At 45.1% G+C, this 15349-nt stretch overlaps 1 protein-coding gene across 8 annotated transcripts in view; it reads right to left on the bottom strand.

The window, feature by feature from the left end:
• Positions 1-15349, bottom strand: part of CORIN (corin, serine peptidase) — a 260225-nt gene extending 244876 nt beyond the window's left edge. For 6 of the 8 annotated variants that reach the window (XM_045474161.1, XM_045474164.1, XM_045474162.1 and 3 more), the window contains exon 1: positions 14593-14927. In XM_045474161.1, the coding sequence (XP_045330117.1) occupies positions 14593-14868 (276 nt within the window). In that variant the 5' untranslated portion in view covers positions 14869-14927. Of the gene's footprint in view, positions 1-14592; positions 14928-15096 lie in introns of those variants that run through there. The other 2 variants (XM_045474167.1, XM_045474169.1) reach the window with 1 other exon arrangement.

Here is a 15349-nt window from a genome sequence, read left to right as displayed (position 1 = left end):
AACCAAAGAGGCAGCCTACAGAAGAGAGAAGATATTTGCAAATGATATATCCAATAAGGGACTAATATCCAAAATATATAAAGAAGTTATACAACTGAACGCCAACCCCCCCCCCACAATAATCCAGTTAAAGCATGGGCAGAGGACCTGAATACACATTTTTCCAAAGAAGACATACAGATATCCAACAGACATATGAAAAGATGATTGCCATCACTAATCATTAGGGAAATGCAAATCAAAACTGCAATAAGACATCATCTTATACCTGTGAGAATGGCTAGTATAAAATGACAAGAAATAACAAGTGTTGGTGAGGATGTGGAGAAAAAGGAATCTTTGTGCACTCTTGGTGGGAATATAAATTCATGCAACCCCAGTAGAAAGCAGTATGGAGATTCCTCAAAAAATTAAAAATAGAAATACCATATTATCCAGTAATTCCACTTTGGGGCAATTTCCTAAAGAAAATGAAAACACCAATTTGAAAAGAAAAACTGAACCTCTATGTTTATTGCAGCATTATTTATAATAGCCACAATATGGAAGCAACTCAAGCGTCTGTCAATAGATGAGTGGATAAAAAAGATGTGGTGCATATGTACAGTGGAAAACTCAGCCACAAAAAAGAATAAAGATCTTGCTATTTGTGACAACATGGATGGATCTAGAGGCTATTATGCTAAGTGAAATAAGTCAGACAGAGAAGACCAATGCCATATGATTTCACTTATATGTGGAGTCTAAAAAACAAAACAAATGAACAAACAAACGGACTTAAATACAGAGGACAAACTAGTGGTTACCAGAAGGGAGGTGGATGGGGGTGGATGGGCAAATAGGTGAAAGGGAAATTTTTAAAAATGATAATATAGTATTTTGCAAAGAATAACATCTGTTAACTCTCCTGAGTTGTTTTTTTTTTTTTTTTTTTTTGCCAGTGCCAAAGTTTTCTACACCTTGAGACAAAACCAAATGTATAAATGATAAATGTTTTAAAATGCATAGTATGTATCTACTGGATGTATCTAATTTGCTTATGAGAAGGTAAGCCCCTGAATCCAAATTAAGAGACTAAACTAATACGAAAAAGATATCTTTCAATGTTTAATAATTGCATACACTTGGTGCATTGGCTCTTATCTTCTACAAAAAAAATTAAAAATATGATTGTGAACTAAGTGATTATAAATAATCCTGTTTTCATATGAAGAAGTTAGAAGAAATTCTCCTTTTGGAAATATAAGATTAAATTGCATATTTTTTTTTCCAACGTTTATTCATTTTTGGGACAGAGAGAGACAGAGCATGAACGGGGGAGGGGCAGAGAGAGAGGGAGACACAGAATCGGAAGCAGGCTCCAGGCTCTGAGCCATCAGCCCAGAGCCCGACGCGGGGCTCGAACTCACCGACCGCGAGATCGTGACCTGGCTGAAGTCGGACGCTTAACCGACTGCGCCACCCAGGCGCCCCAAGATTAAATTGCATATTAACAGTATACTTTTTGTTTACTGCTTTCCAAAAAAAATAAATAAATAGGTTGCCGTGATTATAAATAAACTTAGTGTAGAGACAAACATAAAAAGTTTTAAAATCTCTTAAAATTATAAAATGAAACTCATTTACCTTTTTCTCCTTTTTTAAAAATTCAAAACAACCACCTATTTATAGAAAAGGTAGAAGTACAAAACAACGATTTTTCTGAACCATTTCATAGGTTGCTAACCAGATGCCCTATCACTCTGGAACACATTAGTGGGTATTTCTTACAAACAAGGACATTCTCCTACATAACCACAGTACAACCATCAAAACTAGAACATTGCTACCATCTAATTCTCAGAATTCGCTCAAGTTTTGCCAATAGTCTCAATAATACCCCTTACACCCAAAAAGTCTAATTTAGAATCAGATATTACACTTAGCTTTTGTTTTGTTTTGTTTTGTTTTGTTTTGTTTTGTTTTGAGAGAGAACAATCAGGAGAGGGACAAACAGAAAATCTAACTGACTGAACCACCCAGGTGCCCCAGTTTTTTCATGTTTCTTTGGTCTCCTTCAGTCTTCCTTTGACTTCCATGACTTTGACGCTTTGGGGAATTACAGACCAGTTATTCTGTGGGATGTTTAGCTGTGGTTTAGGATTAAATTTAGATATCTGTAGCAGAAATATCACAAGTGGGGTGCCTGGGTAGCTCAGTTGGTTAAACATCAGACTCTTGATTCCCGCTCAGGTCAAGATCTCACAGTTTGCAGGATGGAGCCTGTGTCAGGCTCTGTGCTGACAGCATGGAGCCTGCTTGGGATTCTCTCTCTCCTTCTCGCTCTGCTCCTCTCCTGCTCCCTCCCTCTCTTTCTCTCTCCCTCTATTTCTCTCAAAATAAATAAAATAAAAATAAACTCAAAATAAATAAATAAAAATAAACTTAAATAAAAAAAGAAATATCACAAAAGTGATACTATATTCTTCTCATGGGAATCCTATCAATGTATTTCTCTACTGGTACAATTACATCAATCACATGGTGTGTGCCACGCCTCCCTGCTAGAATATTACCCCCCTCCTCCCCATCTCATTTGTGTAATCAAGAAGCTTTTTGTGGTGAGGTATTGAAATTATGAAACTATCTCATCCCTTCAAATTTTCAGTTTATTCTTTTATTGACATGTGCATGAACTCTTGGTTTCCTATTTTATTGAATGGTTTATAATCTGTTACCACCATTATTTATTTCATGTTAAATTGCCCCCCGTTTGGTCAGTGGGAGCCACGTCAGTCTGGTTTCAGTGTCCTTTTAACATGCACCCATCATTCTTTGAGCCCTTCCTTGCTTTCTGGAACAAGATGTTTTAGCCTCTTTTCTTGCTTCACCCTTGGAATCAATCATTTCTCCAAGAACCTTGGTTCCTTTTGGTAACAAATGGTATTTTAAACCTAGCTCTGGCTCTCCCTTGGAACTCACAGGGTGCGCTCATCGCTCTTAGGTTGTTGCTGTGCCCAGTCTCTTTCAGCAGACAGACCTAGAGGGGAAAATGTATTTATACGGCATGTGCACTCGTGTATCCACATATCCACACACATTACTTCTATATTTATCTAATTTTATATGTTGAAGCATACATTTACACAAGTATCTCCAATTCCAATCCCATATCACAGGGTTCTAGATTTAGCTTTCTGCCTCTCTCTGTCTTTAACTCCTTTTTCCAATAGCAAGAATGTGGCTTATTCTTAATATGTGTAATTATTTGATCAGTCCTGCAGTCTACAAGGAGTGTCCCATGTCGTATGGATGCCATGCTCACATTGTCCAACCTCTGATGCCCTGCCTCGGCTGCCCCACGCTTGGACCTTCATCCCACTCGAGCTCTGACCCTCAACCCACGCCAACCCCACACATGCCCTCCTTTCCCCTATACCCCACAGGGCACCCCTCCACAGCCAGGTCTTGGGCACTGCACTGCCCCTCCTGGGACCGGAGAGCTTGCTTTTCTCTACCCATAAAACAGATTCTGGACTTGATCACTAAGGGGCAAGAAAAGGGAGATCCAAACAAAGGTCTGAAATCTACAGGGGGCAATCAGGTTCTTCCTCTGTTCACTGGCTTCTCACTGAAACATACACAAAAGAGGAATAAAAGGACAAGATCTAGATGCTCCAACCTTCTCCCCTACCTGTCAGTCAGGAGGTCGTGAGTGGATGCATTGTGTGTGTCCCGTTTTATGCTCCAGCAGCCAGACCACCACCGAAGCTCTGTGTTCACTGCTTCCTACCCGACCTGACCAATTTCCCGGCCACAGGGCAGAACATTCAGCACTCCATGAAGGGGGGAAAGGCCAAATTGGATAATTTATTACATTTTTCCTTTGTCTTTGAGAAATATGAGTGGAGAAACAACAAACTTTTTAAAAAGAAAAGCCTGATTTTAAAAATTAAAAAAGCAATAAACAATTTAAAGAAATTTTGTTTTAATTATAAATTTGTTCTAATAAAAATTACAGTAGCTCTCCCATGAGTTTTGCTTACTTCCATTAGGGGGAATAAATAATTTTTCTGGAACGAAGATATTTTTTCACCTGTTGGGAAAACTCTCTTCAAGGAAGAAAGGGAGAGAGTTGCCTGCTTTTAGGAGTTTCTGACACAAAATGATTGGAGAATATTGTTAGTTAGGAATATTTATCCCTTATCTAGGGAGAATTTTTGTTTCTCTTACTGACATTGAGATAGAGGTAAAGTCAAAACAATCCAGACGAAAGGGTCAGTGCGATCAGGAGGGAGCCGAGCAGGCAAGTTGAGGTGGTCACAGGATGACGCAGTCTGCTGACCTTGGCACATAAATCAGCTCTCACAGGTCCTTCCAAGGGTCCACTTGACTTTCTCACCAAGGACACCTTCGGAAAGGCTCACCTCTATTTTAATTTCAGAGTGGGAAGCTCAGCTTTATTCTTTTTTTTTTTTTTTAATGTTTATTTATTTTGAGAGAGACAAAGTGTCAGCGGGGGGAGGGGCAGAGAGAGAGGGAGACACAGAATTTGAAGCAGGCTCCAGGCTCTGAGCTGTCAGCACAGAGCCTGATGTGGGGCTCAAACTCATGAACTGTGAGATCATGACCTGAGCGGAAGGTGGCACTTAACCAACTGAGCCACCCAGGTGCCCCTCAGCTTTATTCTTATGCAGAAGAAGGCAGCATAAAAATCACCACAAGCCAGGTTGAGGACCATAGTTACCAAGTCTAGAATTTACATTAAACACACACACACACACACACACACCACACACACATCAGAAAAGAGGGAGCTAGTCTCTAAAATTTGCCCTAACTTCTACACAATGACACTGGGCTTCAGTCATTCTTGGCTTAATTCTTCTACCTGCCCCCTTGCCCGGAACTGGTCACCTGGAGGGAGCAGCTGGGTGTGAGAGCTTTGTGGGGCCTCCCCAGGGCTATTTTTAACCTGGTATTTTCTGCTTCTAGCCTTTCCACTGGGGCAGCCCCAGGGCTGGGTGATTCACTCCAGCTGGGAAATCTGAGAAGTCAGCTCAGGCCTGTGTGGCAAAGGAGGTATTTTTAGCTGAGACTTGGGGATGTCAGGATTGTCATCTACTTTTGACCTCAGGGAGGGAGACACAAAAGAGCCACGCAAGACGAGGGATTCCGACTTTGAGGTTCCTTAGCAACAGCCGCCACGGAGCTTATTGTTGGAAGAAGATTCCGTGTCTACTCTGGTGGGGGTTGGGCAGGCCGGCCTGGGGGCCTTCCCAGCAATAGTGCTGCACCCTCCCCACGGAAGCCAGTCCTGGGACGTCCTCCTGCAGGCAGAGTCTTCCCAGGGGTTCTCCCAGCGCCCACCTACTCACCTCTGCAGCCCACCTGCCGTAGCTGCATCACCTGGAACTTGTTGGCAATGCAAATCCCGGGGCCCCACCCCAGATCTACTACATTGGAAATTGTGCCAGTGCGACCCAGCGACCCAGGTTATATCAGGCCCTCTGGGTGATTCCCACGCTGTTGAGAAGCAGTGGTCCAATCACATTCATTAACATTCAGAGATAAAAGGTCATAAGAGTAAACCTTTAGGGGCGCCTGGGTGGCTCAGTCGGTTAAGCGCCACTTTCCGCTCAGTTCATGATCTCGCGGTCCGTGAGTTCGAGCCCCGCATCAGGCTCTGTGCTGACAGCTCGGAGCCTGGAGCCTGTTTCAGATTCTGTGTCTCCCTCTCTCTGACCCTCCCCCATTCATGCTCTGTCTCTCTCTGTCTCAAAAATAAATAAACGTTAAAAAAATAAAAATTAAAAAAAATAATAAAGAGTAAACCTTTACCCATACCAAATCCACAAGGCAGTACATTTTTGCAAACTAAGAGACATTAATTCTTTGTACATTTTTAGATGTAGGAAAACATTGAGCGAATGGTAGAGAGAGCTAGTAACTTTTTTTGAACACCTTTTTTCCTCCTGTGTACTGTATACCCTAATGTGAAAAACCTCTCTCCGCTGTTCATTCTCAAGGACAATGACAAGACATCAACTGAGTTTTGCCATCAAGGGCTGCAACCGAGTCAGAGTCAGAAACAGACCCCACTGCTCGGGGAGAATGGCCACGTCGCATGCCAACCCTAAGAATGAATGACTGTGCATAGGTACCCTAGACTGGGCCGCGATGAAGCCAATAATTCTAATTGTGTAAGGTGATGTAGCCGTTCTCAAAGCGGTCTTAGAAATGATGTTACTGTTAGGCTACTAGTAAGGAATTCGTTTCCTATGGCTGCTGTAACAAACTACCACAGTGGCTTACAACAACACAAACTTATTTCCCTATAAATCTGGAGGTCGGAAGTCTGCAATCAGTTTCACTGGGCGAAAGTCAAGGTGTTATCAGAGCCACTTCCTATGGAAGGCTCTCGGGGGAGAATCTGTTTCCTTGCCTTTTTCAGCTTTTAGTGGCTCCCTGTCTGTAGGGCATGGCTGGTAGGCCTTCCTGCATCTTTAAAGCACCTCTCTCCAATCTCCACATCCACCATCTCATTGCTTCCTCTTCTGATGGACCCTCCTGTCCAAGAACTTGTTGATTACAGCAGGTCCTCCCAGATAATCCAGGATAATCTCCCCATCTCAGAATCTTAACGAATCACATCTGCAAAGTCCCTGGTGCCATATAAGGTGGTATTCACAGATCCCAGGGATTAAGACGTGGATGGGAGGGGGGCACTATTCAACCTATCATACTCCATATGGTTCTATACTATCCAAACACTAGCCCCTAGCCACATGTGGTTATTGAGCATTTGAAATGTGACCCATCTGAATTGGGATGTGCTGTAAGAGTATTGAAATTTGAAGGCTTGTTATAAACAAAAAGTAATATAGGGGCGCCTGGTTGGCTCAGTCGGTTGAGCATCTGACTCTCGGTGTTGGCTCAGGTCATGATCCCAGAGGTGTGGGATCAAGCCTGGCACCAGGCGCTGCACAGAACTTGGAGCATGCTTAAGATTCTCTCCCTCTCTCTCTCTCTCTCTCTCTCTCTCTTCCCCTGCCCCACTCAAAAAAAAAAAAAAAAGGAATAGATTTCATTAATAATTTTTATATTGATTCCATGTTAAAATTATAAAATTCCAGATACAGTGAGTTAAATAAAATACATTATTAAAATTAATCTGTTTCTTTTTGCTTTTTCAAATGTAGCTACTAGACAGTTTTAAATTACACATGTGGCCGACATTGTATTTCTAAGGGACAGTGCTGCTATAGACCGCAAAGGAAGCAAGGTAGTGGTAAATTGCAATTGCTTTATTTTTGTCATACTCATACTTAGAAGGGAGCCCAGATGTAGAGAGCAACATTTCTTCTTTCAATCTTCTCTAGGAAGAGCAACTGAACACAGAATTGAGATTTCAAATCAAGACGGACATCATCTAGGGACATGCACAACAGTAACTAAAAAACAGTAACTGAAAAAAAAATATATATCTCTATATATTTAGGTATGTGTAGAGACATATATATCTCTAGCAACTTGTGTTCTTACAAAGCACCTCCACAAAGCATTATTTCACTGAATCGTCCATCATAATCCTGTGAGAGGGACTTTGTTCCCATTTTTCAGAGAAAGAAACTGAGCCTAAGGAAAACGTACTTGCTGGAGGCACAACCAGCTCCTAAGTGACGAGCAAGAGTCTGACCCAGGTCTGCAAGCATGAGCACCCAGGGCTGCCCTGAGCCTATTTCCGAGCTTGGGTTGAACAGTTTAATCAGGTTCACTCTGCTTCCTGAGTTATTTTACAACAAGCTTCCTAACTTTCAGAGATCCAACAATTCTTCCTTTTTCCAAAAAAAAATAATAATAAATTATTCCTTTTTGCTACTCTGAACACTTTTATTATTACTATTATTATTATTATTATTATTATTATTATTATTTCTTAACTGAATACAGAGGGGTGCATGTCCTACCTAGCCATTTAAGGAAGATGATTTTTCTCCTGTGTCAAACTGCTCCTCAGCTACACCCAGAGGCACACCTGGTTCCCCCCTTGGTCCCGGGTCATCTGTTGGAAGACCCCAACACCCATGACTGTCTCGCCCCACTTTCCACCACCCGCAAGCCACATGCATTGGTGAAATGCTCAGCTCTGACTTCTGGCCAGAAAAGATATCCCAGACAGATTGGAACTCTGGTGATCGGATTTCCCTGACCAGTCTTCCTTGGGGTTGAACAGGCAATTCTGCACTTTGGCAGATGGTCACCATAAGAAGAATCAGCAAAAAGAGCCACAAAGAGGGAAGCAGACGTTAAGGTCTGCTAGGATGCTTCTTCCCCAGACAGCAATTCTCAAAGGTTGGAAAGAGAGGAAGGAAAGAAAAAAAAAAAAAATGGTACAATGTGCTGCTCATTTTCTCTGCCACATTAACACTTCAGCTTTTAGACCGAGAAAGCTTGGAGAGCATCTAGTCCAACTACCTCATTTTACACATGAGGACACCAGGATCAGATTAAGTGACTTCTGTAAAGTCTCAGAGCAACTTGGTATCAGATGAAGACTAGAATGCCCATTTGCGATTTCCTGTTTTTGTTCAACTTGGACCAAAATTGTTCTGAATGATCACAGAGAAATACATGAAGTAAACTCAGGGAGCATCTTGCTTTCAGGATGAGGCTCTGAAATGGGCACACAAAGGTGAAAATCGTGGGCAGTCAAAGTAATCCTTGAAAGTCCTTAGGAGAAGTGCCACACTGGAGAGCAATATAACTTCCATAAACAAATTCCACGTGGTCAGTTTTTTCAGAGATGGAGCAAGCTCGTCAGTTTAGCACCAGATTAATGAACTGGCTTGAGGTCAGACCACAAGAAGGCACAGAATCACATGGAGACCTGCAACACGAACACACAGAAAGGCACCAGTGTTCTGACACTAACAGTAGACCCCCTTCTCGTATCTCGGGTTCTCATTCCGGGGCACTAGGTAGAATGACCAGCAATGTGATTCATACTACTTAAACAGCTAGCTCTCTTCCCTGCGCTCTTGATAAAGTGGCCATTGCTTGGTGGAAAACTAAAGCTCCCGAGGCGCATGAATCTTTGTGTTCTGTTCACTGGTGTATCCCAATGCCTAGTACTGTGCCTGGCATACAAGAGTTTGTTGAGCAAATGGATGGATCTACTCCTCCTTCTGTCCAGGCTGTGTGGCTGGATTCTCATAAGCTGAAGCAATTTGGGTCTAGCACAAGACTCTTAACCTCTCAGGGTATTATAGCCAGAAAAATTCACATGGAACTGTTCATAGAGATTTTTCACCACCCGTGGGGTTCAGGGACCCCCCAATCAAGATTTCCTGGTGCTACTGTGACACTTTAGCAGAATGACCTTCATGGCTTTGGAGGTGCACTTTCATAGCTGCACAAAGACCTTTCTTTAAAAGTCTCCCAACTGCTGGAAATAAAAGGTGCCCTTCAGCCAAAAGGCTCCCAGCGGTGCCAGGCTAAGCACAGCTAGTGGCACCAAAACGTTCTTCACCACCCACCCCAATATTTTCTGCCCACTCCTAAGCCAGACCTTTGGCTGCCTGGCCTTTCTCCACAGATGTCCTCCTGAGCTGCTGACCGAGTTTCAACACCGATATTGAATGGCAAGATGGATCACCTACAGGACCACCCTGGATCCCCATTGAGCACTGAAATGTCGCTTGTCACCACCAGCTCTGATGGCTTGGATGTGTAGAAACGTACTGCAGGAGACTATTCAAACAGCTGCTGTAAGGTGAGCTAATGGAGGCAACTGCCAGCAGGCTGAGAGGAAAACATAATTTATGGGCACCCTTCAGCAGAGCTCAGAGCTGAGCAAACACCCCTGCAGAAAGGCTCACGGATGAGGCGGGCAGACAAGCTGGTGCTCTCGGACCACAGTGGCTCCACCTGAGCCAAGAGATATTAGAGGCCAGGGACAGGGCTGGGAACAGTGACAGGCTCAGGAAGGGGCTGTGGACAGCACACATAACCTCCCAACCCGTGTGGTGATTCTTTGTAAGAATAACAAACGCTGTGGACTGTATTGGGAACTAAGCAGATCCAGCAAAGTCCAGAAACAAAATCAACCTCTAGGGAGTTGGGAATCCAGGCAGGGAAAAGATTGTCTATCTACGCTTCTGTGCTGGCTAGAATAGTGTCCCCCAAAACTCACATCCACTGGAAACTCAGAATGTGAACTTACTTAGAAATAGGGTCTTTACACCATAGGTTAGCTAACTTGGATTTAAATAATTAAAAAGAATACGAGAAAAGAAAGAAAGTCCATCTTTGTAATTAGTTAGGGTGAGGTCATACTGGATTAGGGTTAGCCCTTAATCAAATATAACCAGTGTTTTTATAATAAGAGAAAAGATGGCACAAGAACAGACTCTCAGATCAATGGAACAGAATAGAGAACCCAGAAATGGACCCACAAACATATGGCCAACTAATCTTTGACAAAGCAGGAAAGAACATCCAATGGAATAAAGACAGTCTCTTCAGCAAGTGGTGCTGGGACAACTGGACGGTGACATTCAGAAGAATGAATCCGGACCACTTTCTTACACCATACACAATAACAAACTCAAAATGGATGAAAGACCTCAACGTAAGACAGGAAGCCATCAAAATCCTCGAGGATACAGCAGGCACAAACCTCTTTGATCTTGGCCACAGCAACTTCTTACTCAACACGTCTCCGGAGGCAAGGGAAACAAAAGCAAAAATGAACTATTAGGACTTCATCATAATAAAAAGCTTCTGCACAGCAAAGGAAACAATCAGCAAAACTAAAAGGCAACTGAAAGAATTGGAGAAGATATTTGCAAATGACATATCAGATGAAGGGTTAGTATCCAAAATCTATAAAGAACTTATCAAACTCAACACCCAAAAAACAAATAATCCAGTGAAGAAATGGACAAAAGACATGAATAGACACTTCTCCAGAGAAGACATCCAGATGGCCAACCGATGCATGAAAAAGTGCTCAACATCACTCGTCATCAGGGAAATACAAATCAAAACCACAATGAGATACCACCTCACACCTGTCAGAATGGCTCACATTAACAACTCAGGCAACAACAGATGTTGGCGAGGATGCGGAGAAAGAGGATCTCTTTTGCATTGTTGGTGGGAATGCAAGCTGGTGCAGCCACTCTGGAAAACCGTATGGAGGTTCCTCAAAAAACTAAAAACAGAACTACCCTATGACCCAGCAATTGCACTACTAGGCATTTATCCAAGGGATACAGGTGTGCTGTTTCAAAGGGACACATGCACCCCCATGTTTATAGCAGCACTATCAACAATAGCCAAAGTATGGAAAGAGCCCAAATGTCCATTGATGGATGCATGGATAAAGAAGATGTGGTATATATATATATATATATATACACACAATGGAGTATTACTCGGCAATCAAAAAGAATGAAATCTTGCCATTTGCAACTACGTGGATGGAACTGGAGGGTATTATGCTAGGCAAAATTAGTCAGTCAGAGAAAGACAGAAAGCATATGACTTCTCTCATATGAGGACTTTAAGAGACGAAACAGATGAACATAAGGTAAGGGAAACAAAAATAATATAAAAACAGGGAGGGGGCCAAAACATAAGAGACTCTTAAATATGGAGAACAAACAGAGGGTTACTAGAGGGGTTGTGGGAGGGGGGATGGGCTAAATGGGTAAGGGGCATTAAGGAATCTACTCCTGAAATCACTGTTGCACTATATGCTAACTAACTTGTATGTAAATTAAAAAAAAAAAAAAAAAGAGGAAAGAACATGGAGACACAGGGAAGAAGGACTATGGAGGTGGAGCCTGGGGTGATACAGCTATGAGCCAAGGATTGCCAACAGCCACCAGAAGCTAGGATGAGGGGAGGAAGGATTCTTCCCTAGAACTTTCAAGGGACATGGCCCTGCTGACATCTTGATTTTGGAACAGTGAGCGAATACATTTCTATTGTGTTAAGCCACCCAGTTTGTGGTTATTTGTTACAGAGCCCTTGGAAACCAACTCAGCATCTATCTGTCCTAGCTAGTTCCAAATACACCTCTGTACAGCCGTTCATTCACAAATAATTAATAAGTACCCACTATGTACCAGGTGCTCTTCTAGCAATGAATGCAAACACAGAAAAATCTCTGCCTTCTCAGCGTAGGAGCTTCTCAGTGTAGGAGGACACAGAAAATAATCAGAATAAAGAAGTAAAATATGGTCTGTCAAAGGGTAGTGAGTTCAGGAAGGGGTCCTACAGAATAAGGTGGAGGTATTAGTTTCGAATCTAAATAAATCGAACACTCCCAGGAAATTTCGATGCAAACATTGAACCTAGTATTCTATAACTGTCATTGGTGTAAAAAAATGGTACAACATGGGAGGGCATAAGGGAGAGAGAAGAGCGTTCCTCTATTATGTCAGAGTTTCTGCTCTACAACTAGGAAAACCATCAGCCATAAGGCTCATTGTGAAGGGAAAAGAATACATTAACAAAAACCATCAAGGCTGAGAGGGGATGCCCAAGGACTTTGTGGCTAATTCACACTTGTTGGTTGATTTATAAAGGAGTCTAGCCATTTACCATTCAACAAGTGCCCCATGTCAAAGACCTCAACAAAACAGAAGTGATTTAGCTATACAAAACCACTCTTCGGGAAGAAAAGAAGCAAAAGGAGGCAACTGAACAGAAAAACTGTATCATCCAAGAGCCTCATTAAATTATCACTCAAGTACAAGAAAGCTCAAGAGAACATTCCACATTGAAGATGTTCTATCAACATAATACGGTAGCCACTAGTCACGTGGGATTAGTGAACACTTGAAAAATGTCTGGTGAGACTGAAGAATGGGATTTTTCATTTGATTTAATTTTGATGAATTTAAATAATGACACTAATTAAATAACAACGTGTGACCAGCAGCTACTCTATTGGAGAGCACAGCTTTAGAATCACAGAAGCCTGGCTGTGCAGAAAAGCCTGGCAGACTCATTGGATCTGAGATGGGACCAGTTCTGTAAGTAAAAACAGGTTAGGGAGACTTCATAGAATGTACAACTATCATGGATAGTCTTTCCGGGACATATTTATTTCCTTAATCCTCACAGCGTTCTTATAAATGGCCAATAGTATCACCTCCATTTGCTGGATCCAGGTCGAACATCAAGGTTCAACAGGTGTATCTGACTTGCCCAGGGCTTTGTAGCTTTCAAGGGGTAAAGCCAGAGATTTGAACTTAGCTTAGACACCAAAACCCATACTCTACTCTCCAAGGCACCCCAGCTAACAGCACCTTTCACCCTTGTGATTTTTATTCCTTCCCTACCCTCAATAAACAGTCTCAAACACAAAAGCATGTATGTGTGTGCACTTTGCATGTCCGGGTAGATTTTGTGGAACAGGTTAAGTCTGGAGGTTGCTTGAGCGCTTCCTGCGGATCGAGTGTTCTGTACTGGTCAGTATTCCTTTAGCCAAGCAGCCCCATTTTCCGCTTGGCCAGGCAAAGTGGAATGCCTAAGACAGTGATGGGGCAAACGGGATGCATGGGTGCAATTCTCCTCATGCTCTCCGGGTTATGCCAAAAAATTAACGTTTTGCAGCATCTTTAATTTCAACACCGCCAGCTAAAGTGTGTGTTCTTGGATAATGATCCCGCCTTCATCAGTACATCCTGAACTTGGCTCCCTTTCTGGTAGCAGTCGGGCATTCCTTCGCAGAGTTCTGTTTCCACCAGCAAACCACTCTACAAAGACAAAAACCTAAAAACTACAAATGCGTACCCAGAAGCCGTCGGAGGCTTAGCCAAGAATTGGTCTTTGCCGCGCATTGTTCTCAGAGGTTCCCCGCGGGAGGAAAGCTCCACTTTCTGAACTGCGAGGACAGCTTCCCTGGGAATGACCAGCCCAGCCGCTTTCCTGTCGGGCTCGCAGCTCCGGGCGCCAGGGGCTCGGTCTGGGATTGACCAGCAGTGCTAAAAGCGCCTACACCGCCATCCACCGGCCCCAAGCTGGTGGCACCGGGGGTGGGACGCCCGCCACGGGAGCTGGGGCAGAGTCCCCACAGGATCCGACACGACACCACCCTCCTCCCGCCCGCCTAGCCCTCGGTCCCCGCTCGCACAGAGCGGTCACTGGTCCCCGACTCCGTGCAGCCGGCACCGCCTGGCAGTGAGCGGATTCTGCGACCCTCCTGACCCCGAAAAAGAAGGGCGGTCGCAAATCAGACCCTGTTCCTGGGGGCTCAGGCCAGTGCGAGCCGTCTGTGACGCCCTTCCCTCCCTTCCGTCTCCCGAAGTAGGGGCAGCGCGGTCCCTTCCCAAGACAGAATCGGAGCCCGCCAAACCCAGAGCAGCTCCGAGCCTGCGCCCCCCGGAGGCCGGCGCCCGTTGTGTCCAGGCGGACTTGCGCCAGAGACAGTTGGCGCGCAGGGGACGCGGGAGGTCGCGGCACACTGCAAGCGGGGCGGGTTCTGGGATAAGCCAACGCTCAGAATGGGCCGGCTGTCCGCGGGAGGAGCGAGCGCGAGCCCCGGCTCTGCGAGGGACGGAGACCGAGGGGCGCGCAGTCGGAAAGCAGGCTTACGTCTGGGGCCGGCCGGGCTGCTGCGCAGTGCTCCCGGGGCCGGGGCGTCCGCGGCGCTGGCGCTGGCGCAGAGGGGAAGCCGGGGATCCCCGAGGGGCTCGTGCCGACGGCTCCTGCTGCCGCCTCCCCCGGCGGCCGCGCGCCGCCCAGTCCACTTGCCGCGTGCAGGGCGCCCGGCCGAGGAGGGACTCTGCGGGAGACGTGCCGACGCCCCTGCCGAGGAGAGCGGGGTCTCCGGACCGACCCGACTCGGACGTTGAAGGAAAGTCTGCTCATGACCTTGCGAGGGTCGCGGACGCTGGGCGACCCGTGGAGGATCGTGCGCCCCGAGGACTGGTTGCTGGGAGCTCAACGCCGCCGGGCAAGCCGGAGCTCATCGACGGCGGGGGAGGAAGGTGGCACGAGGGGAGGAGGACGCAGGGGAAGGAGGGGTCGACCCCGAATTCATCTGCACTGAGAGGTCATCCGACCTGTTTGCGGGCAAGCGCAATTCGTGGGTCTTACCTGCTCCGGGGCTCCGGCTGGGCGGTAGCGCTCTTCCCGAGCCAGGGCTGGGGACTGTTTCCTGGAGCACATGACTCGCTTTTTCCTCTGCCCACTCTTAACCTGGTCGCTTTTCTTTCCCCGTTGTGCCCCTTTGGGGGTGGGGGGGAGCGTACTACGGACGACTTGCTCCTCACTCAGGATGAGACAAGTTGAACTTCAAGGGACAGGGGCCCCACATTTTGTCTGCTCCACAGATCCCACCCGCGGACCA

Source organism: Leopardus geoffroyi, chromosome B1, assembly GCF_018350155.1.
Source record: "Leopardus geoffroyi isolate Oge1 chromosome B1, O.geoffroyi_Oge1_pat1.0, whole genome shotgun sequence".
NCBI classification, from domain to species: Eukaryota; Metazoa; Chordata; class Mammalia; order Carnivora; family Felidae; genus Leopardus; species Leopardus geoffroyi.
The sequence above is the reverse complement of the archived record's forward strand: the minus strand, read 5'-3'. Positions and strand labels throughout refer to the sequence as shown.